The sequence below is a fragment of the Corvus moneduloides genome, chromosome 1 (genome assembly GCF_009650955.1).
Source record: "Corvus moneduloides isolate bCorMon1 chromosome 1, bCorMon1.pri, whole genome shotgun sequence".
Classification (NCBI taxonomy): Eukaryota; Metazoa; Chordata; class Aves; order Passeriformes; family Corvidae; genus Corvus; species Corvus moneduloides.
The window spans coordinates 89,187,073-89,210,795 of record NC_045476.1 but is presented as its reverse complement, the minus strand read 5'-3'; the positions used below and the strand labels follow the sequence as shown (position 1 = coordinate 89,210,795).

General features: G+C 43.4%; 1 protein-coding gene across 1 annotated transcript in view; it reads left to right on the top strand.

Moving 5' to 3' along the window:
• Positions 1-18,082, top strand: part of ANKRD33B (ankyrin repeat domain 33B) — a 53,854-nt gene extending 35,772 nt beyond the window's left edge. The window contains exons 3-4 of the mRNA XM_032117960.1: positions 4,831-4,971; positions 11,812-18,082. Of these exons, the coding sequence (XP_031973851.1) occupies positions 4,831-4,971; positions 11,812-12,662 (992 nt within the window). The 3' untranslated portion in view covers positions 12,663-18,082. The remainder of the gene's footprint in view (positions 1-4,830; positions 4,972-11,811) is intronic.
• The last annotated feature ends 5,641 nt before the right edge of the window (positions 18,083-23,723 follow it).

The following is a 23,723-nucleotide window of genomic DNA, read 5'->3' as shown; positions in this document are numbered from 1 at the left end:
ACTCTGCTAAAGTTACTGCAAGATGGGTCTTGAATACTGAAGAAGAAGAAAGAATTGTGACCACAGTAGGCAGACTCATAGCAAAGCCATGAGTACGAGTACAGTAGCTTTCCAAAGAAGGTAGAAAAGTCTCCAAAACACGAATCTGCTTTTATTTATCTGCCCTAATATAAATTTGGACTAAAAAAGTTTTAACACTGCCTCCTGCTTGACCTTTATAACTCATGATAATGAGCTGAGAATTAATCCAGCAGGCTGACATTGACTTGACACTCTCTGCCAGTACTTGCTATTGATCCCCAAAGCAACTGGAAATTACTGTAGTCAGCAGAAGCTTATACAAACCCCCAACAACTTGGATGTTTTCCCCTGCCTGTGCTAATCCTAAGCTACAGTGTTTACACCAGTTATTTAATTAATTATCACAAGATATTGCTGTAGTGTTAATAGAGATTACTGTGAGGTTAACATTGCAACCAGAGGAGCTACAGTGCTATGGATGCTGCTTAATTATTGCTGGATATTAAGTAGTAACACTGAGCAGTGTATCATAAAGACCTGAAAGCCGAGCTTATGCAAACTTGCCTTTAGTGGAGAATTTATTTGTTGGGGGGGGAGGTTTAACTTTAGGGTGTGAAAGTAATCACACTTTTACAAAATAAATTATTTTGAGATCACTGTTATTTATACCAAAACTATGGGTTTTCCTGTGGAAGGTCTAATATCAAATCCACATTATTTCAGTTATTTGTAAGGTAGTATTTGAAGGTTTCAGAAAGTGCTGCCATTTTTGTTAGGATCCACTGACCAGGTGGGCCAGGGATTGTGGGTTTGAGTCCCACCTGGGGTGCCAGAACTGATGCCTTGAAGCGTCTACCTGAAAACAGAGGCTAGACAAGATTAAGAGCATAAAAGCAGGTATTTATTTGAAAGGCCTTCAGTAGGAACATCTTGGGAGTCAAAAAGCCTCTGAGGGGCAACACCCAAGATGGCCACTGGGTCACGGGTTTTTAACACTTTTATAAGTTTGGTCCATTTACTTATTGGGGTTAATTCTCCAATTACAATTTCAGGCAATGAAGTAATTACCCCAAGTTTCCCCCCTCCCCCTGTTCAGAGGCTTTAGTTTACATATTTCAGGGCCTGGGACAACAAGGTGTCCTTGAAGTGCAAACCTGGAGAGGCTTTGTTATGTCTAACCAGCATGGGAGAACAGTAGCTAACAGGCTGTATGAAGTTTCAGTTACACACTAAGCAATATTGCAAGGACAATGCAGAAAAAAATGGGAGATTGATAGAAACAAGCAATTGAAATAAGATGTGGAAAGAAAGGGAGGAAGGAGAGTGACTTTAAAAAAAAATGGGAAAAGAAGGAAAATTACTTTTTTTTCTCAGTTCTCCTGCTGATGGGGACATAGCTACATCAGTGTATAGTAATTGGCATGCACTGGTGTTCAGAGGGAGTTGTATTTGCTTATAAAGTATAGATGTTTTATGTTACAGCCATCAGTTTGGGGCAAGGCTGTAGAGCTGGGAACACAAATTGGAAGTTATCCCAGTTACTGTTTATTAAGAAAGACATGAGAACACAAACACCTAAAACGCCCAGAGGAAAAAGCATTCTGGGTGTCCTTGGTTCCATCCAACTGTGAGAAAGCATTCACTAACCGCAGGCCAAACACAAGCATTTTGCAGGTACAATTCAGGACTGAAATGTTACTTGACAAAGCATCTTCCTTACTATGCAGCTTATACTTCTGCCTGTGTTACACAAATTATTAGGCAATATTGTCATCATTATAGGCCTTTCCTTTGTGGCAGCAATTAAGTGAATTAAGCTATTACAGACATCTGTGCTGATCTCTATATATGGCTTGCAGGGAGAAGAAGTGTACCCTTAGCATGCCAGTTCTGGTAGGAGATAGAGCTGGCTTACAAACAGCAAGAGCCTGTTTGAATTCAGTATAACCAAACTGGCTGAGTCCAGGCTCGTTTATTTTAGAGATGCATACAGCTTGCACAGCAGACTTGGCATCACAGGAGACTCACTCAATTAGGTACAGGCTGCTTGTTCTCCCAGACACAGGAGAACCAAAGCAAACTTTATGGCCTTAAATCAAAAGTGTATGACAGGGTTTGAACTAAAACTTGGCAGCTCTGAATTTTGCTTTGCATTTGATATCTGTTTGAACTGGAAATCTGAAGCAAACCTCAGAGCACAGAATATCCTCCAGATTAAAATTGCAGTGGTTTTCAGGAATCCCTGAGACACAAAACTTCTGGGAATCACAAACTTTAAATTTTCTTTCTTATTTTTCTGCTGATAATTTTTTTGGTCTCATTTGAGGCCTTTTCTAGTCCCCTGGAGATTTTGGTTAAGCAAGATTTTCAGGATTAATTCAGGATCACCCCAGATTTGCAAAACATCTCTTACTGTAATTATACTTTAGGCAAAGGAAAGAACATCTTTAGTGATGTAATAACTCCTGAAAAATCTTCCGTCTTATAATTTCTAGTTGTTTCAGTTTGCCTCTGTTTTTTGTGGTCAAAAAGCAGTATTTCAACTGTTCCGAAGCCTTCATGAAGACACATGCTCTACATCACTGAAACAGAGAGTGTCCTGCAAAACAATTTGGGCACAAAGATTCTCCCAGTAGCAACTGATTCCTTGCTAGGATTTGATTTTATGCCAAAAAATCAGCAAAGCTGAAGCCTCTGTATTGAGTAAGCTGGACCAGGTCACTTGATCCTGCCCTGAACCCAGTTCACTTTGGCTTTGTTCAGCTTGTTATGGTTTGCTGAATTTTTATATTTCGTTCTCATTGGATTGCTCAAGGTACAGGGAGCTATTTATTTGGTTTTCTCTGACTTGGGAGTTGCTCATCTGAGCTGCACTATCTCTACATTTGCTCAGGTTTCATGAGAGTCTCCAGTTATGCAGAAAGGTAACAGTCAAAAAAATTATAGGAGAGAAAGTAAACCTGCAACACAAATTAATTGGTAAAGACTTTCTTAGCCTGCTTTTCAAAGTGAATGGAGGACTGTGTTGGTACAAAATGGCTGCTGATGAAATCGACACCAGATGTGACGCTATAGACTTTTAAATTGTCCTGTATGAATTATAATCTGCTTCAGTAACATTTCTAGATGAATTTGAATGGCATGCATTACAGAATAGTCAGCTGGACTGCAGAGTGAGATGAGAGAATACTTTTACATCTCCTACTAATTAAATTGTGATTGTTGCAGCTGCCTGACAGACGGCATTATTTTATAGAGCATCAAAGCATCATAAAATGATTGACAAGTGGAGGGAAAACTGTTTTGAATGAGTCATTATGGCACTAGCTATTCGTCTGATAGTCCAATTATAAAGATTTGATGTCTTAATTGGTCTTCCAACCATTTAGCTAGAGATGTGTTCAGCTCCTCAGTATAGCCTTGCAGACACCAGTTACCCTGGCATACAAGGCACATGAATGGCAACAACAGTTGCTTTTAGAAACAGAACTTAAATAATTCATTTTACTACCAAAACTGAACATCAGTTCCATTTTCCAACTGCAGGAGAGTAGACAAGTGGCTTTACACTGTCAGATGGAAAAATAAAAATGTGAGATCCTACACAAAATATTCCTTTCTCTTGTATCAGGCCTGACATGGTTCATTAGCATTATTGGCTGGAATAACTGTGTGCAATCATCACTTTTTAATGAAGCACCATGATTCTAAGGCTCAAATTTACCAGAGGAGGCGAAAAGCTGAACCTTTGCACTCAGTTCCCCCAGTGACGTGTCTTGGTTTGAGACAAACTGGGAGGAAACATCTGAAATGAACGTGTCCTTGAATAGAAGGCAGGTTTCAGCAGCACCTCCCTCACCCAGGTTCAGAAAGAATCTCTGGAGGAAAGTGAAAAAACCTGTTTATTTAACAAGCAAGGTGTGCTCAGGTACAATGGGGAAAAAATGAATAATGTTAGATAATAAAACCTTTTGCTGTGAAGAAGACCTGGTAGATTCAGAGTCCTTTCTGTAGGTGTGGCTCTGCTCTCTCTGGAGCTGGGGTGTGTCGTGGGCCCCTCCGGGCTGCGGTGTGGGGCCTCCCGGTGATGGTGTTCCGGACCGGAGCAAAGCTGAACAGTTCCAGTTTGAGAAGAAGAAGCCACACTCCCAGGAAAACTCCTGCCTCAGCTAATGAACGAGAAGCTAGCTAAAAAGCAAGAGAATACAACTCTCTTCCCTGCTGCAGAGCCGAGCGCTGGGGACAGAGCGCGAGGGAGTTATCTGTGTTTTTGAACACAGCTGCCAAAGGAATTCCACCACCTTTCCCCCCCATCTCTCGGATCTGGCTTAAAGGCACAGAAAGGCACAGGATTCATGTCTGGGCAATAAGCAGGCAATAGAGGATCCAGCATCGTAAAGTCACCCCAAAACAAGATGGAACTTCCTTCCATAAGCTGTAGGGATTCCCTTTGCAGTGCTACTCACTGAGTCAAGAAACTGGGGCCCCTTGCAACCTCAGAGTGACTACCTCTGGTCTTCAATTATTCCCTTACCTTAAACTGACTTTTCAGAAAGGAGAGCAACTTGAGAGAAGGTGGGAACCCATGTTTTCCACCTCCTATCCCAGCATTCTGGTCACAAGTCAGGGCCACTTAACCTTAAGGCTGATGACTGCAATGAGTGGAAGAGGACACTAAGAAAAGAGATCTTATTAATTATCTGCATTTTCCATTTATCAGACCTGCAGGAGTAAATTTTTGGTTTATCCTTGAAACAGAACCTTCATTCTGTGACATATTGTTTTTCTGTTTCTTTTGTTTCTTTAAAGGGCACATAACCATTACAAATTATTTATTGAACTATTTTCCCGGGCTTGATATTGAGAAGAGGAATGCGTTTGGATTCACAGCACTGATGAAATCTGCAATGCAGGGCCGAACGGAATGTGTGAAAGCCTTGGTGATGGCAGGTATACAAAGTGTTTTGCTTCTTCTTTATCATCATCTAACTAAATCCTAACAACTACCAAGAAGAAAACTGGCTCTGCTTCCTCTGAGAACTGTAGTACAGCCTTCCCTGGAAATGGGTGCAGCTTTTAAATAAGCCATAGTCAAGGCACTGAAGGCACATTCTGGGGGAGCACTCAGTTTGCCTGTACAAACTCACCCAGGAGCTTTCCTAGAACTCTCAGGGTGAGACTGATTGTCCCCAGGAGAGTTTGGGGAGCAGGATCATCAAAATTTGTAGAACAGAATTTAATGAAATCCATGACAGAGGTGGGAAAGGCTCACAGGGCTCTTGCTGTCAGCTCTGTGTGTGACAGTGCAAGGGTGGGACCAGAGCCAGACCTCCACTTCTGCCTCAAACCGTGGCAGGGACTGGAAAGCTTTGGGGTCTCAGGCTCCTGTCAGGAGAGTTGGGTGTAGGGGCCATATCCCACAGGGAACATTGGTGGGAAATTTGGTGACTTAGGATTTTTTTAATACCTCTATAGCTGAGTTTGGTCTCCAGGTTTATGGGCAACAGGGCACCAGCAGGTCTGTCTCTGCTGCAAGGAGGGAGCTGAGGCACAGGGAGTGAGCAGGTCTCTGAGAACAGGAATTATGTTTCTCGCTCTTGGCTCTTGTCTGCAGTTGAGTTCCCAGCTGTATTGCATTGCAAGTGAAGGGGTCCTGAAGAGAAGACTCAGAAGACCTCTTGAGGGGCAGCAGCCTCTAGAAGAGCAGTCCTAACATACAGCATCTTTCAGCCACAATATTGCATGGGTTTTTTTATATGAAGTAACTGGTATATAAACTGGTAGATAATAATTAAATATCTAGCTTATATTAGTATATATTATTGTTTTTCAGTTGCAAATCTATGACACGAATTAAATATTATGGAAATAATAACAAATGGAATGTGAGTATTGTTAGTGTCTAGATCAAGAGTCCTACAGGTCCATTTCATTGAGGAAGATCTTGAATAAGGAGTTCATTTCAGTGATTTTGCTGTCACAAGAGTCTAACCCCTCATAATCAGAATATTTTAAGTCACAGGCTTTTATCAAGCCTAGTGATATTACTATCCTTCATTTCATAATATCCAGTTTCTAGACAGATATGATAGTATTTCTGTGTCATTGATATGACACAGAAAACATGATGTGGTAACTGGTGTGTTATTTTCTGCTAGGTTCTGTAGCCTCTTACACTGGAACAAAGGCTTAGGAATTGGATCATTCATTTTATGTTAAATTTTTATGACAAAAAATTATGGAACTGTTGTCAGAGCTCAAACACTGCTAGAAGCAGATGCACTTTCTGGACTCACACATACTTCATGCAGATGCTAGTTCAGAATTTTCCATTGTGTGTTATAAATCATCACTTAAAATGAAGCTCCAATCCTATGATTTTCTGACTTGTCAAATTGGTCTTATGGTGTCATGACCTATTATTATCACTAGAGATCTGAGGGAAGCCCATTCGTTCTGTTTGGGTCACTAGAAGTTGTTTCACAACCTTTCAGCTATGTAAATAACTCAGTACTTGTTATTCTGATTCTTATACAAAAAGTATCAATATCAAAGTTCACTGCTTTGGTTGCTGCCTCTGGCATCTGAACAGCCACTTCTTGTTTCGATGGTTCATAAGAAAACAGAATATTGGGGAGAACAAACCTTTGGCCAGCCAGGAAATGGCTTTCTTAGCCTCCATCTTGAGTTTGCCTACAGAAAGTTTTATCAGCCTGTTTTTGCATCAGAGATACTGAGGATACCAAAGATCATCCACTGACTAAAGATCTGTAGAGTTAATATACTTTTGATTTTCTAAATTCAAGTTGCGGTGAGTACTTGCAGATCCTCACATTTTCAGCTGAAAATAGGGGCCACGAAGGAAGTGCGGTAAATTGCGTGCCCCCATTTTAATATCTGAGTATTTTTGAGCACTGCACAATCTGGTGACATGGAGGGAGGGCAGGAGGGAAATGCTCATTCAGAATGGATTTAGAAGTAGTTTGAGACTTACGGGACACTGAGTGGCTGCTGACAATGAAGTGCTAGTGTGCTGAAGAAGGTAAGAGAAGTTGTTATTAAAAGATTTGGTGAGAAAATCAATTTGAAAAACAAACCAGCAAAATTCTATATCAAAATATAAAAATGTATGGCAACATAGAAGGGAAACACCCATAGTCAGCTGTGGGTCTACTTGCACAGCTACAAAGCAGTTTATGTGCGTTTAGAAAAGAGTTACAGCCAGGAGGTTTTTAAACCCAGTATCCGTTCAGTGGCTTGGGTAAGACCTCTACTGATGGCCAGCTACTTATGGCAATGCAGGAGGTCAGTAAAGCAAAATAACTCACCTTCCTAGCTGCCTTAGCATGGTTTTAGCACAGTCAGATGGGGAAAGAGGTAACAGCAATGTGTGACAGATGGTCGGAGCTGGATTGCCAGTGACTGCTCTTTCTGAAATTTGAGCTCCTGGAGGGGGGCCAAGGTCAATCACTACAAGATTAAGGCACTCTGAGACACTTGGCCATAATGTTGCTCTTTCAGAGGGAGTCTTTGGAACATGCGAATTTGCTATTCGTGAGTGCACAGCGGGTGAAGGGTGGGCCCGGTCTCCCACCGGCAGTTTGTCACAGGCTGCTGCGCTGCCAGCACCGCGCCACTGCCAGCGCTCATCAGGAGAGCCAGCCAGAAATGCTGGTTGTTATTCACGTGTCAAGCCCTGCTGTAATCTCCAGTGTAAACTCAGTGCTGCTTTAGTAGCGCTGTTGGAGTGGCCCTGGATCTGGAGACTGGGCTTTAAACACTGGGCTGGTAACAGAGCCTGAGCCACCTCAGCCCCTGTCTTTAAACTCAAGATGCCAGTTCTGCATCTCAAAAGGACATGAAGTCTTAATAAAATAGGATATTTATATCCTAAAGGAGCATGTGTATTCAAACTAACTGTGCTGAAAATGATGTTCAGGGCAACTTTTAGGAAAAGCAAGGCAAGTACAGCATTCCTGAAAGAAAACTTGTAGGCTATACTTACACTGAAATGACAATTGGTTCCGTAAGACTGCTATCACGTTTACAAAGGGACATGACTACTCGTGTCTGTTCCAGATAAGGCATTCTGCTGAATGACAAGTTTGTTCAGGAATGTCTCCTGATTTGTGCAGAAAATCAATAAAACTATGGTAAATCATGCCTTAGAAGAGATTTTGTGATACAAGGTACAAAGTCAGCATCGATTTCTGTTAAAAGATTGGGATTTCAATTCTCTGTAGTATTGTTTTCTGAGATAAAGTTTCCAAAACACCTGGGGACTCATCTGTCAGAAGGAGTGGGCTTCTCCTCAAAGGGAAGTGAGCCAAGGGTGACACGAAGGCCTCAGCACCAGCCTCATCAACAAAGGCGGTCCTTTAAGGAACATGGCAGGGCTGGTGAGAACAACCTGGATCAGCCAGCACCACAGGGATTGCCAGGCAAGTCCATGATGATAAGGGCAAGCCCATAGAGACAAGGTGGATCTGAGGTCAAACACAAAATTAACTCTGTGGGTCAGGGTCCAAACCAGGAGGGCACATGGCCAGGTACAGGCACAGCCCAGACAAGGACCAGAGCTGAGTGCAGCCCCCAAGCAAAGGTGGGGAGCCCCCAGTGAGCACTTTCTCACACTGTTCTTTTTGAACTACTCTGCTCCAAGGTCTCACAGTTGCACCATAGCAGAACTGGACTGACTTTTTCTTGAGGATAGTGCTAAGCAGCTGTCTGTACCTCTTGCTTGCTTACAAACTGAGAATTAAATATGGTGTTTGAAGACAATTCCTTTAGCTGCTGTTCTTCCTGTATTAATTCCTTGCCTGTTATATGTACACCAAGGAAACAACTTCCACACAGTTTGCCACAGTCACAGTCAGCTCTTGTGGGAAGGAGTGCAGACCGAGGCAAGGGTTAAGAAGGGACCAGGGAAAGATGGGACAGATTCAAGAGTAGGAAGCTTTGACAAACAAACCAGCAAAATTCTATATCAAAATATAAAAATGTATGGCAACATAGAGGGGAAACACCCATAGTCAGCCGTGGGTCTACTTGCACAGCTACAAAGCAGTTATGTGCTTTGTGAGATGGGACAGATTCAAGGGTAGGAAGCTTGGGTAGGGAAGTTCAAAAACAAGTTAGTGAAGCAGGAGGTCGTGTGTTTGTACATCTTATTCCCTCCCCTCACTGATTTATCTGTAACTTCTGCAGTCATGAACTTCATCAAACCCTTCTGCCTTTAAGACCTTGAAATCCTTTCTTCAAATCCACAGCTGGTGAACTCTTTGATTTGATTGACTCTTCCTCCTCTTTGGCTCCTTTCTGCCTTCCAATCTGGGCGCCATGCTTGACTCCCTGCAGTGCCCTGGTGCTCTCTCTGAGTGGTCCTTTCTGCAAATTTCACTTAAATTACACTTAAACTGTGATCAGCAATATTGCTTAGGGTGTCTCCTTCCACATCCATTCTTGTTCTGTATCTCCAGCATCCTTTTTAGGGATTTTCTCAAAGACTTAGGAATTAACTTAATAGAGTTAAAATTGAGGGTTTTATCACTTTCCCCGTGCTCTCTTTTTCCCTTTATTTTCCTGTAATGACAAAACATCCTTGTGGGAAAGGGTATACTGAACCCATTACAAACTGGTTTGTGGTTGCCTTTCCTTATTTTGAGTACTCCTAATTCTAGTTTGAAATGCTGTCTCCAAAGTAATCCACCCTGAAAAAAAATTATCATGGTATTCTCTGGCCTTTTCCTCAGGTCTCTGGACATCTCCTTGCAAAGCAATGGGACAGACTGTCGCTTTTGTGACAAAATCTGTGTAGGTCAGTTTTGTGTTTGCTGTTTGAAAATGGTCCTTCATCTGGTAAAGAAGCCCTTCAATAAATTCAAAAAGCCCTTTAAACTCTTTCAAGAAACCCAGAAAATGTCTGCAGGGCCAAAGATATGAGTAAACCATGACTGAACATTGCAGAGCTCAGTATGTTGAAGGCAGCTGGGCAAAGAGCCCGTGCCTGTCACAGGGAGCATGGCGCAGACCTGCTGAACAGTCTGCAGACTGGAGCATGCAAAGCTCCCTCTGAGATCTGTCAGAGTTCAAAGGCAGGATATAAAACAAAGGATTTTCAGCTTAAGAACTTGTCTGCCTGACACCAGAGTGTTCACTCATTCTATTGATTTCATTCATTCACCTTCATACCCATATACTGTAAAACATCAAGATGTGTGTGCCCAGGAGGTGTGCCCAGGATCACTTGGATGCGAAGCACAGGATGTGGTGCCAATTATCAAGTCCTTGACACATCTCTGAGATTGTATTTAATTGGTGCCATCAAGCCAGTTTTTGGACAGGTCTTTTGTATCCTTTAGCGCTCACCAGCTGTAATCTGTTGGGTTTTTCCAACAGTATCCTGCTAACTTCAGCTTCCAAAACCACTTGCTGCTGCTCATTGTTCTGCAGCAATTCTTCACAGGTGCACTCTGAATTGAGCTTTCTCTGTGAGCAGGGCTGGGCACATGCCACCCTCATTGACAAATGCCCACAGTCCCACTCTAATATCATGGGAGGACTTCCCTGCAGTTTTCTGGTTGCCAAGGAATGTGGATATGGTACTAAAGAAGTTGTAAAGGAAACCATAGAGCAGACGAGGATGCCTGCTTCTCCTGATGCTCTTGTAACCTCTCTTCAAGCATCCAAGTGCCCTGGAGGAGGAGTGTAACTCCACTTGAAAACAAAAGAGCGAAGAACAAGGGCAAAAGCCAACAGGTCTTATAGGAAGGTGGAGAGATCAAAAGGAATGCAAAGATGGAAAAGGATGCAGATATATAAGAAAAAAAAAGAATGGTGATGGGGAAAGACATCAGAATTGGAGGGATAAAGATTATAAATTGGGAATGGGAGGAGGATAGGCCACTAGAAAAAATTTCCTTCCAGGGCATAACACTTCAAATGTCTAAGCCTCTGCTGTGTAGCCTGTATCCCAGCTGCCTCTTACGACTGGTCTACTTGGCAATAGCAGAGTGTTTTGGCTAACAATTACTTCATTTTCTTAGGGCTGGTAATCTCAGGTAGATGAGAACAGCTGCTCTGGGCTCAGACTGAAGGTCTATCTCACCCATTATCCACTCTCTGATATTTATGGAAACTTTCCTTATATTTGATCACCCTTGTTACCATCCTCTCAACATTTCCTAATTCTACAGGGTCCTTTTAGACGTAAGAGAGCATGAATTGCACATTTGTTGTTTTGTTTATTTTCCCCTTTTTTGCTTTCTATTTTTTTCCATTTTTAATGCTTTTTAAGAAATTCATTATATTTTATTGGCTGTTCTTACCCCTAGTGAGCAGTGAGTGGATATTTTCATGGAACTTCCGATCATTAACCTTTCTTCCAAGTGGCAGTGACTGTTACAAAGTCCACTATTTTATATGGGGAGAATTGTTTCTTTCCATATCTGTAACTCTTTTCCTGTGAGCTCAAGGGAATGAATATTAAAATGTCAGTCCAGATTAAATGCAGGTAAAGTTAATTTTTTCATTATTTGTAACTTAAAGAGAATTTCATATATAAGCCTTAATGTATTTTACCTTGTTTTAAATAAATAAGGAGTTCAGAAAGTCAGGAACGTGATCTGTCCTTAATTCCATGTTTATTTTGACACAAATATTATTGTGTATTTATGTTGTATTGCAGGGGTCTGCTGGACTCACCTCTGATCACAGCAACAGGAGTGTAGGTGGTTTAATTAATTAACACTAATTGTTTTTCTTTTTCTTTTTTTTTTTTTTTTTTTTGAGGGGCAAATGTTAATGCAACTGACCCAAGCCGTGGACTGACTTCATGGGAATGGGCTTGTTTCACAGGAAGATCAGAGTCTGCCTTGGTCATGCAGAAGCTGATGGACAGGCCATGCCCAGAACAGTTTTCTGATCAATATAAACCAGAATGGCCAAAAATGAAGGAACTTCTTGCCAAGGCTGCAGAGCCAAAAAGCTGTTTGCAGAAGGTTTCTGAGTGTGTAAGGGCAGCTGTCTCATTCCGATCTTTCTATGGCCCAGAAGAGGACGGGGTCCTTGACCACATGGTGAAGGTGACAACAAGCTTGGGAAGTCCCTTCATTGCTCTGGCATGCCAGACTGTGTGCCCAGGCAGCCCACCTTGTGTGGGGAAACGCAGACTGGCAGTGCAGGAAATCCTTAGGAAGCAGAGAGCAGAGGAGATCCGATTTCACGACAAAGATCACATCAGCAGCTATGAGAAGCTCTTTCAGAACTCCAAAGTCACAGTGATCCCCAAGAAGAAGGAGCGTCGAGCCAGCCTGCAGCCCATCAGCATTTCAATGTCCCAAGTGAACGCAGTAGCCACGAGGAAAGCAAGCCTCCTGCCGCTCCATCTGCTTCGACGCAGCAGTGTCCGGCCGGGATTTGTCATCCCCAAAGTCCGTGTCAGCAAGGCTCCCCCACCCACCTTCCAGCCAGAAAAGGCCAGAAGGAGGAGCAGTGCAAAGGATGACCCCTATCTGCAGATTCCCAAATGGAGATACAAGGAGCTAAAAGAGGAGCGGAGGAAGGCAGAGGAACAGGAGAAGAATAGAGCAGCAGAGGCTCAAAAGCCGAGGCAGGTGTCTCCTGCCCAAAGCAGGACCTGATTTAAAGGCAGTTGCTGAGAAGGTTCTTGAGCCACTGAGTCTTGTTATCCTAGCAAGGTAACAGACTGACTGCCTTCGTGCATGCCCACTGCTCATGGAGCTGGAATACTGAGCCATGGCCTTTAAGGAGCAGAAATACAGCAAGGGCTATGCCACAGCATGTCTGATGGTGGAGCAGGAAGGTATTTTGAGGTGGAAGACTTACTAAGCTTACCTGTCTGCTGTTGACAGGAAGTTCTAAGTGGTGCAGTCCTCTTGTGGATTCCTGTTTTTCCAGCTCCAGGTGAATGACTGAGAAAGAGCTTGCAAAACATGTGTGTGAAAGGATTGTATTTTGTGTTTGTTCATTTTGTAATGGACCAAATTAAGGAGCTGTGGTTTTGACACTAGACATTCCTCCCTCTCGTTCCTTAGGTAGACATATTGCAAAGGTTTATAGTAATAATTTAAAATTGATCATAGTGTTGGTTGGCAGTGAAAATCCAGGTCTACAATTGTTTTGGATATTCTAAGCACTTTATTTCTATTCCAGTAAACAGATTTTAAGTACAGGTATTAAACTCTACAGGTCTATACAGTCTATATGGATGCAGTTCTTAATGCTGTTGTTTGCTCTGCTGAATCTAAAAAGGGCTTAATATGAAATATCTCTGCAGTTGAGGTATTCACATCTTCTGCAAGTATAAATCATGTGCAGGGACTGATTTCTTTGAAGAAATAGAAAAGATGAGATAATTTTTGATTGCCACCATCACCTAAGATTTGCCTCCCCCACTAGATTTCCCTTTATTCATTGTCTGTTGTCTCCTCTTTAGTCTCAGGGAAGCTTTTGTCATTGCTTTTGACTGTGAAATAAGGGAGATGGGTGAAGCACAGTGGATATTTTTTAGGTTGATATTTATTTTTTAAAAACTCACCAGGTTTATTGTGAGGCTTTCCAGATTATAGACAGGACAAGAATATTATGCAGCTTTCAGAGATGTCAAATCCAGCTATATGCTGGCAATACCCAGTCAGAGATGCAGTACTAGGCAGCTCAGCCACTGATGCGACCAGATGTCCCTGCAAGCTTTGGTACTACACCTCTGGGTGCCCGAAGAGGGCAGTACCTCACCCCTCTGTCCCTACACGGGGAGAAAACCTTCCCTAGTGTCGAAGTACATCTCCAAGTGGCAGTTCCCACGGGTTGCTGCAGGTTCCTGTGCTCCACATTAAAGTTTCCTCTGGTTGTACCAGCAGTCAGCCTGAACAGCAAGCCAAGCCCTGGCAAATTCTGATAAGGAAGGGCTGTAAACCTGCTGCTTGCTGAAGAAAGACCACACTCATAGAAGTAGAGGTCCAAGGCAAACAGCACAGAGCCCATGGTCAGGATAAGGTTTTGCTCAGGCTTTGCCCACATTTGAACTGAAATGTGCTGCAGTGTGTCCTCCTGAAGGTGTTGCTGTACTGGAGCGCAGGCAGACCCCACCTGCTGCTGTCACCATCTTCTCCCCTCAATTAAAGAGAGGGGAAACTTTTCCATCCTTTAGTCCCAGAGCACAAAGGCTGGCCACAGTCTCACTGAATTTGTAATGAAACTGTGCATGTCATGGGAGAAATAAATTCAGTCGATTGAAAAGTAGCACCCAAGTCAGCACTGCCAGCTCCTGTCTCCGGGGTCTGACAGAGGTTAGGACAGATGTGTGAAACAGGGGTTTTTCCACACAGCCTGTTCTTTGTACTTCTGTGCTGGCCAGACTGCATTGCCAGGTAGCCTCCTAGGCCAGAGCTGGAGGAATATGCACCTGCTAATACACCTGCCTAGTCCTGGGAATATGAAGAAGGTTTTAACCCTCAAGTGCATCAGTGCTGTGCAATTCATAGGCACCAATGTTGTAATGGCTTTGGAGCGGCCAGAATACAAGCTGAACTCGTTTCTTTGGAAAGCAGGAAGACAATCTTTTGGCTTTCTGTGGCAAAGGTATCAGGATAGATTTCAGACTGGTACACTGGATTGAATGGTTTAACTTAATTTTTGTTTACTGCCAACCCAGGGTTTTGAAGATTTAGCACTCAGATTTGGTATCTGAAAAGCAACCTGTGCTGCAGCTGAGCACTTGAATTTGCACTTTCAGTACCACCTGCAAGAGACCGACAATTGACAGGTGCTCTCAGGGATTAACGTACAGAATGCTAGAATTAGGGGCTGGAAATTAAGCCTATTTTCTAATCCTTTGTACTTTACTGTATTTATGTGCAAAAATGTGATATTTCCATTAAAAGAGGCACAAGCTGTTAAACCTATTTGGCACCCTCATTCTTCACAGGGGTTTGGGGATGCTGCCTTTGACTTTCCAGTAGATCTAAAAGCCTATTCACTTTCACCAAAGGACTCATCAACACCACCTGAAAGAAGTTTGGTTTCCCTGGAAGGAGTTATTGTGAGTTAAGTTCCACTCCTTGTGATTTTTTTCCCTAGGAGTGAAGGAAAACCGCTACATTTGTTCCCCAGCAGGTTTTGGCTGGTCATCTCGCTGGAGAGAGAAGTCATTGCTTTGCTGGCCTGTGTCCATGTTGCTCTGCTGCAAGCTGGTAGTCTCCCAGTATCCTTGCAGACAGTGTGACTCCATTTTGGGCATCTGTGTAAAGCTTTGCACTTGCTAGTTTTGGAAGTGGAGGCCACAGGTGTCTGTGTCCTCATTGTCTTCCTCCCCTGCTGCCTCACTGCCCCCCAGCTGTCTTCTCCTCTTCATCACTGTCCTTACCCTAAAGGCTGCACCCCTCGCTGTTTATGTTGCCTGTCTGAAGGTTGTAGTGGGCAAAGCTCCCACGAAACACTTCCTGAAACCTGTGGCAAACAGACCACAGTGGAGGAGGAGGAGGCACACCTGGCTTGCTTTCAGCCATCTGCCCCCTGAGCTGCTGCTGCTGAGGACGATTTGACTTCTGCTGGATTTCAGCACAAATAGAGTGGTTTGGTCTGTGTTTTGTTGTGGATTTTTTTCCCAAGAGACCCACAACTATGAAATCTCAGGCAATACTGGCTGCACTTCAGGTTGCTCCTGGTCACTCAAGCAGCACAGTTTACCTCCTAAAACAGAGCAAGCAAACCCTTGGCAGCACCTCCTGGCAGCTGGGGCCCCTGAGGGAAGGCACAGGTGCCACTGCAGAAAGATGCTCCTTGGAGGGAAAAGGGACATTTATTCCTAGGGCAGAGGAAGGTTTTCTACCTGCCTTCAGTGCCAGGCTGCAGTCAGGCACATTGGTGGGAAGAATGTTCCAGAGTGCAGTAGCTGGAGTAGGGACTGTGTCTACTGTCACAGCCACTGTGTGTCTTGGTACACCGGGAGCACCTCACCACGATGCTCCCAGGAAGCTCCCAGCCCCAGGGGCTGACTGAACGGCAGTAACTGCACTAACAGGGATTTAATACAGTGGCAGTGGGAGGTGAAAGTCCAACTGCTTCACAACATTCTCTAAGATTATGTTGTGCTCTCATCTCTGGTGAGGAAGAGCTTCACCATGGGGGTCCCCAGTAGCCTTCCTCCCGGAAGGCACCATCTTCCCCATCGCCCAGTACCAGCCACTGTGCTGGGCATCATCCAAATAAGGAAAAAAACAAAAAGGTATTCATAGATACCTCCAAAGGTATCACAGGCTGTCACAGTGTTGGAAAAGAAGCCTGGAAAATGAGAAGGGCCAGCTCATCTTGTTTTGGAGAACAGGAATTTTCTTCTGTCTGAAGAATTCCTATGTACAGTTAAATATAGTATTTATGGAAAAAAATCATAAACTCTGGACCTTTTTCTTTGGCTGTGGAGCTGTTGACAACTGGGAAGTATAAATTATATCAACCAAATCAATGCTGATACTGAGATGTGCTTTATAATGCTAAATATGCTAAATAAGGATCTCCCAGACTTGGCAAACTGTATGCTCCAAATCAGGTCCCCATCTAGAAAACATCTATATAATTATTTTAATATACATGGTATTACACTAATCCGTACCTGTATAACTACATACTGATAACACAGTCACACATAAACATATTAATATATAAAGTAATAATGAGAGACATATATAAAACATATGTATACATACATATTTACAATCTTCTAAACATATATTATTAACACATATACATATAAAAAGACTCTTACCTCCTAGTGATAATGTGGAGCACTTATATATGTTAATGATGACCGTCTCTCAAAAAGCCAGTAGTAAATAATTGTTGCGTAAGAGGAACAAATCATTTGGGGTATATTATGGAGGCTACAAGGGGAAAACAGACCAGCTGCCTTTTCACTGAACACTATGTAGCCCTTGCATGGAAAGAGGCAGGGATTATGTGAAAATCGTACTTCACTGGATACTTAAAGTTATTATGCACATTAATTTTGCCTAGTCAGGTTTAAATTTGCCACTTCTCTTGGCACATTTGAATTTACAATGGCTGTAGCATGCTTTTATATCTATAAAACTGTATATAGGTTTGTGGATAATTAGTGGGCCAAATGCTGCTGTTTCAGTCCTCTCTCAGGGAAACAGAAGAGGTTGGGAAAATGGGTTCAGGTGGTTCATTTTCCCCTTCCCATTGTAGCAGCTTCCCAGATGAATGATGGTTTGCCCAAGCCCTCCCTCCCAAAATGATAAAAAATGAACAGAAACCCTCCAGAGGCAGATGTGCAAAATCTGTGTTTGTGGATGCCATCCTGGATGCATTCAGTGGTCTCTCACAAGGTACTGATGGAGCAGGGAGCTCCTGTAAATGTGGATCAGGAAAGGGGCACAGGAACTGCAGGAACATCTCTGCTCCGTGTGTGTGCGGGTGCCAATGGGATTTTTACTCTTGGTGCCATAGTAACTGAAGTCAGCTCAGAGAGGTGCTAACCACAAAAGGTGCCTCCTGAGTCTCTGTACACAGCTTTCTGCTGACAAAGGTGGTAAAATATTTACTTTCACACCACATGCAGCAGCAGGGAGTTAAGGTTTCCTTGTGTTTGCTGCCACTATACTGAAGCCAGCTTTTTGCAGAAGCCAGTAGTGTGGGGATGTTCTGCGTTATTGTGTCAGAGTGCTAATGGGACACAAATCAATAAGTAAGTGGGGAATTTAAGTAATGGCCCCACTAAAAGTTCTGCTCCAAACCAAGGTGAAGTAGTGTTTCAAAAGAATATACAAACATAGTTGTACTGAAAGCAGACATGCTCTATAATGAGCTTGGCTGCTTTCCCAGGGAAGTGTAGTGGAATAGTCGTCACGCAGCATTTACCCAACTTTTGTGCAAATGAAATGTGGTCTTTGACCGCCTGGTATCCTTTTCAAAAAGCTGTAGTTGCAGCCTCCTGAAGTGTATTCATATGAGTGAAATAAAACATTTGTTTGGTGAGCAATAGAACTGAACAGACCAGCCATATTAAACTAATTTTTCTTTGTTTTGGTCTCAAAAAGTTGTTTAGCAAACAGAAATTCCACTAACATGTTCATAAAAACATACTTTGTGGGTGCTTTACATTATCAGTTTCTCACCTGTGGCTTTTGAAAAATGTGGGATTTATTCTTTGCGTGATTGACTGCATTATCCTTTTTTTACTGTTCACAGGCACAATGAGCAGTGTTTGCCTGTGGTTTCCCAGCTCTTCTGCAAGAGCCTTTTTAGCTTTCTGAAGGGTTTCCAGCCTTCATAAGAGTCTGCACCTGCTCTTTGCTAGGAGAAACTGTCAGGTACCAAGTGGCTGAGCTACAAGAACCAGATGTTGCTGTGTGACAGTGGCCATCTTGATCATGGTGACCGATGGGCACTGCTTTTGGCTGTATGCTCAAACTGCATCCTCCACATTCTAGGGTGATCACTTGCCCAGCAATTTGCCCACTTATGAGCCTTAAAAACCCTCAACTGTCTCAAGATTTGCATGACCGACTAGGATACTGTGCTCAGAGAAAGCCAAGGGAAAAGTGCTGTGTGTCAGCTGTCCAAAGAAGAGATAGCCAGATATCATGGTGAGGTCTGGTCTGTATTTAAAAACAACACCAAAAACCCCAACTGAGCTGTTTTAACTGAAAAGCTGAACTAATGTGCACAGAATTTCTTGGGTTGGTTTTAATCAGGCTGATATTCACTTGACTTAACCAATCAGAACTGGTTTGTGATCAAAGTGATATAAATGATTCAACCAGAAATCAGTTTCCATGCAGAGAGCTGTGGCAGCCTAAGTGAGTTGTTTCCTGCAAAGAGGGCTGCCCAGTCACATCTCTGACCTGAGGGAAGGCTCTGACCTGGGCTCTCTGTCGACCCATGCTGGTTTCCTTGCAGCTTTCCATTTTTCCTTGTTTCGCTTTTACAGCTCGTTGTTGAGGAGATCTCTCACACACAGCAGTCAATGGCGTCTCCTGGAGCCGCTCAGTGCCTCTCGCTCACCTTCGGCTAATTAGCAGTGTCACTTTCATTAACATGGCTCAGAGCTGCCAGGGATCCTTCCCTTCTCACCATCCCCAGCACGACGTTGCAGCTTTGCTCTGTCATTTGGATTTGGGAAACTCTAAACCCCCACATGCAACGCTGGGTAAGAGCTGCATTGTCACCATCCTCCACAGAGAACTGCTCTCTTTCCATCAAGTAAAACACTGGCTTAATCTTTAATTCAACACCGTCTTCTGAGGATCACAGCCCCTGCTCAGGAACAAAGTGAGCCTGACAACAGTCAGAGGCAGAAGATGAAATATTAATCCATGCTTTCACGACATCCCGGCTGGATTATAGTAATTCCCTGTCTGCAGGTCTCCCAAGGCCACCTCCTACAAAACACAGCTTGTACAGAAGCCAGCAGTGGGATTTAACCACGTACTGCAGACAGACAGCCCACCTCCCAGACTCTAAACTTAGGGCTTGTCCAGAGACCTCTCCTCCATTTTTATCTCCAGATATGCTCTTCAATTGCCAGGTGCAGATCACATTCATAACTGTAGCTATTTTTAGTCACTAGGAAAAATCCCAGCCTCAGCATGTGACAAATTAAACAAAAAGCATAAAAACTATAAACATGGTAGGAAGATTCTACAAATACAATAGACTATGGCTCTGGCTCTTTCTCTCCTAAGCCAATCATCCCAGGTTATATGGGTCACTCCTCTTCTTTTAGGGCATTGCATGGCATTTCCTCAGGGCAAGAATTAGTTAAATTGGAAAAGCAACAAAATGAGACCATTGTGAAGAGCTGAGTGTTTTACACCAGTCAGCTCAGGTATGACCAAAGTAAAGAGCATGTGAGGTTGAATGAGAGAAAAATCCACCACCACAGAGAGATATGGCTGAAGAAAACACTGAGGGAAGAAAATAGGTTAAAGCCAAGTTCACCATCTTGGTATTTCCCAAAGCATCAAAGATGCAGCTGTTCCTGTGTTGGCATGTGTTGGATCAAATGCAGGGCTTGTTCCAGTCAGACTTGCTTATCTCCTGTGTGGCTAAGTTTACCCCTCCATTGAAGAGAAATAATTTACTAAATCCCAAGTTAATTCATAAAGTCAGCTCTTGGTTATCAGGTCATGAGGGAAAAGGATGGATGGGAAAATCCACAGAAATAAAACCACTTAATGAAAACTATGTCAGTGTGCCAGTCTGGGCAAATTTGGAGGAAAAATATCCTCTGAGAGAAGGCAGGTTACAACCATCCCTCCCCCACCAGGTTCAGGAAAAAATGAATTTTCCTTGGAGGAAAGTGAAAGAGATAAAAACTATTTATTTAACAAACACACGGGAAAAGGATAATGATGCTAAATAATAAAACCTCTTGCTGTGGAGAGAAACCTGGGAAAATTTCAGAGTCCTTCCGTAGATCTCTCTCCCCCCTCCTTGGAGCCAGGTCATGGGCCCACCTCCGGGTCTCGGTGGAGAACTCTCCCGAGGTGTTCTGATGTTGAAACAGTCCAGAAAAAAGAAGAAGGGAAAAAATCAAAGTACCAGGAAAACTAAAGTTCAACTCTCTGTCTGCCTCTGGATGAAAAAAAGGGCCGAAAGCCGGCTGAAGAGCAAGCCGGGTGCTTCCTCCCGCTCCTCTCGCGGCCGCAGGACGCAGAGGAGTGTGTGTGTCCTTGAACAAACTGCTTTGAAAAGTTTTGCTCAGATTTTTTCTCTTCCTCCTCTCAGGCTCAGTTTAAAGGCACAGAAAGGCACAAAATTAATTTCTGTGCATAAAGCAGCAATAGGGGATACACATCATAAAGTCACCCCAAGACAGTCAGTCAAGCAAACAGAGCACGTGTCATCTCCCGGCTTTGGAAAGCCACACGAAGTTCTTGAGAGATGGCAGAGGCAGCTGGGACAGCAGGGGTCAGAGTGGAGCCTGTGGCAATCCCAGTGCCAGTCTTCAGTTGTCAGGTAATGGTGGGGCTGGACACATCCAGGACACAGATCATCTGCTGCTCATGGCTGAGCCCATACAGCTTCTGAAGGGCAAGAGTGCTCATGCATTCCCTAAAGTACAAATATATAATATTAAAGATATCCTCCTTCAAAACACATTAAAAAAGTGTACTTCTCTCTGAGTAACAGGAAGCTTACTGTGTCCTTGGCCTGTTTTTCCCACCAAGTGGTTTCCTTAGGTAAATGAATATTTGCTGTATAGAAAAAAGTACATACAAAGCTAAGCCTAAAATGCAAGACAAAGAAAGTTTTGCACCATATACCATCATCATGCCCTACTTTTCTGAAGAGTTCCAGCTTTTGAAGATTCCAGTGGTCTATTTAAGAGATTTATGAAGTTATGAAAGCAAAAGTCAGGTCCGTGCAGTTTAAATGCCATTAAATCCCTATGTTGCCATTTCCCATTAGCTGGGTTCTTCTGAAAGCCTTGAGCCAGCTGAGAAGACACATCCAAGAATGACACTTAGAGGGAATTTAAATGAACCCACAGCAGGGTAAAAGAGGAGGCAGAGGCAGCAGCAGCAACCCAGCAGCAGCAGTAAGTCAAAGAAAGCCAGGATCTAATTTTACAGTGATCATCCCCCACCCAGTTATTTAAAAATTACATTAATGTATGAACATGAATCTTCTTATAGAATTGTGGGTTTACATTCACCCAAAACAGCCCTTGGACTCCTAGACCCATGGAAGAGTGAAGAAGTCCTTGTGGCCTGAAGGTCTCTCCCTCATGCTAGAGAAGGCTACACTGCCCCCATTTTCAGGGTAGTGTCAAGAAAACCATAGTGGTGGGAAGGCGTTGAAGTGGGAATTCTTGAGTATCATGCTACACCCAGACCTCTGCAGCAAGGCCTACACCTGCAGAAAGGTCTACACCTGTGAAATACTTCGGGAGCCACTCATACCTTTCCTAGGATTCCTTGCAGAGTGTTTCTGCTAATTTCAATTTTATCCACATCTTTTCTTTGAGAAAATATCTACTGAGTCAGGCACTGAACACTGGGATGCTGGCAGAGCATGTACCTACTTAAGGGCTTTTTCACATCTGTTTTCACAGGCAAACCCTATTAAATTGTAACAATAAACCGCATGGATTTTACTGGTAAGCAATCAATTTCCATGAAAGATAACAAAAGCTTTCACTGAAATGGGCTAGAAATCCAAATCCCTTAAAATCTGAGTCTGTATTATAAATACTGTGCTCTAGGCACTGCAGTAAACACTGCTTATTGGGGGGCTCAGGGTGTGTTTTTCTTAGGTTAAGCATCACCAGCAGATGCAGTCACATGTGGTGTGGTAACCCGACACATTTTATGCCTGGTGGAAACTCCAAACACATCCTGTGGTGCAGAACAAAACACTCTTTTTGGCCCCTCTTCCATCAGCTGCTCACCAGCACAAGCCCTCACGAACTCTCCTGGTGGCTGGATGCCTCTGGTCACCAGAAATGCCTCACGTGCTGGGACTCTGAGGTGCCTGAACCCCAAGGACCATGCAAGGCAGCGTCCTGAGAAGTGGCCGGGGCAGTGGCCCTCCAAACTCCTACGTCAACAGCACTTGGGTACAAACCTCAGAGACCCTCACCAAGGAAGGGTACAGAGATCACATCCTGGTCTTCCATGCTGGCCTCTGGCTAAGACCAAAGGCTGTCCACTGCATCAGCCAGAGAACTGACTGGGACAGAACAACACCAGTAGACTCACCTCTAATACGAAATGATCTTGAGAACACTTAAAAACACTTTCTGATACTTTATAACACCTTTTAGGCTTTGTTGATACTCAAAGGCATCAACGTTTCCAAGGTGCATTACTGAGAAGTCTGTAGCATTTACCTCTCAAAATATCAAGGTTAGAAAAGCTCAGTTGCTGTTGCATCTCACCATTGTTTCTCATTAATAGCTTCCCCAAATTCTGTGCATCAGCTAAACCATCCCTCAGCGAACCTACAGAAAATGCCTATGTGATGTTCAGCATCCAGTGGCAGTTCCAGGGAGTGAAAAGATGCAAGTTCATCTTTAGGTGTCTCCTCTGGATGCTCTCACAGCCACTGCTTTTAGTCACCTCCCCACACCTGGATGAGTTCCCAACTCTAAGCAGCCTAGCCCACCACAAAACATTACCACTTGCTACACCAGAGTCAATCTGTGGCTTTGCAAGGCACAGGCAGGAGCCAGGCCATGGAGTGTCATGACAGCCTGTCCTTGAGAGTGGCAGCACGGGGGACTGAGATGCCAGCAGATGACACAGGCCTACATCTTAGATGCCGCTGCATCTCAGTGACTCCTGGTGGGATTGAAGATTTCTCTTTAAGAAGCATTTCTGTGAAGTTTGCAGAAATGCACACAAGTTCACCTCTCCTTTTACACTTGAAGAGCTTCTGCTGCACAGCTGGTGAAAGGCAAAAGTCTTCAGCTCTGTTGTTATTAATGCCAGCAAATACTGCTGAAAAAATATACAGGGCTCATATTGATTCCTTGTAGCTTATATTACCTATTAGAACTATAATGCTATCAGAGTAATGTTCTCCATTTACATTGGCTCCAGCATTTTACCTTGAGTACAAATGCTAAGCTATCAAAATGCATTTCTCAGAGTGAACATGAAGGTGCCATCTTTCTTCAGCCACCTTTCAGAGCACTAGTACTGGGTCACTAATGC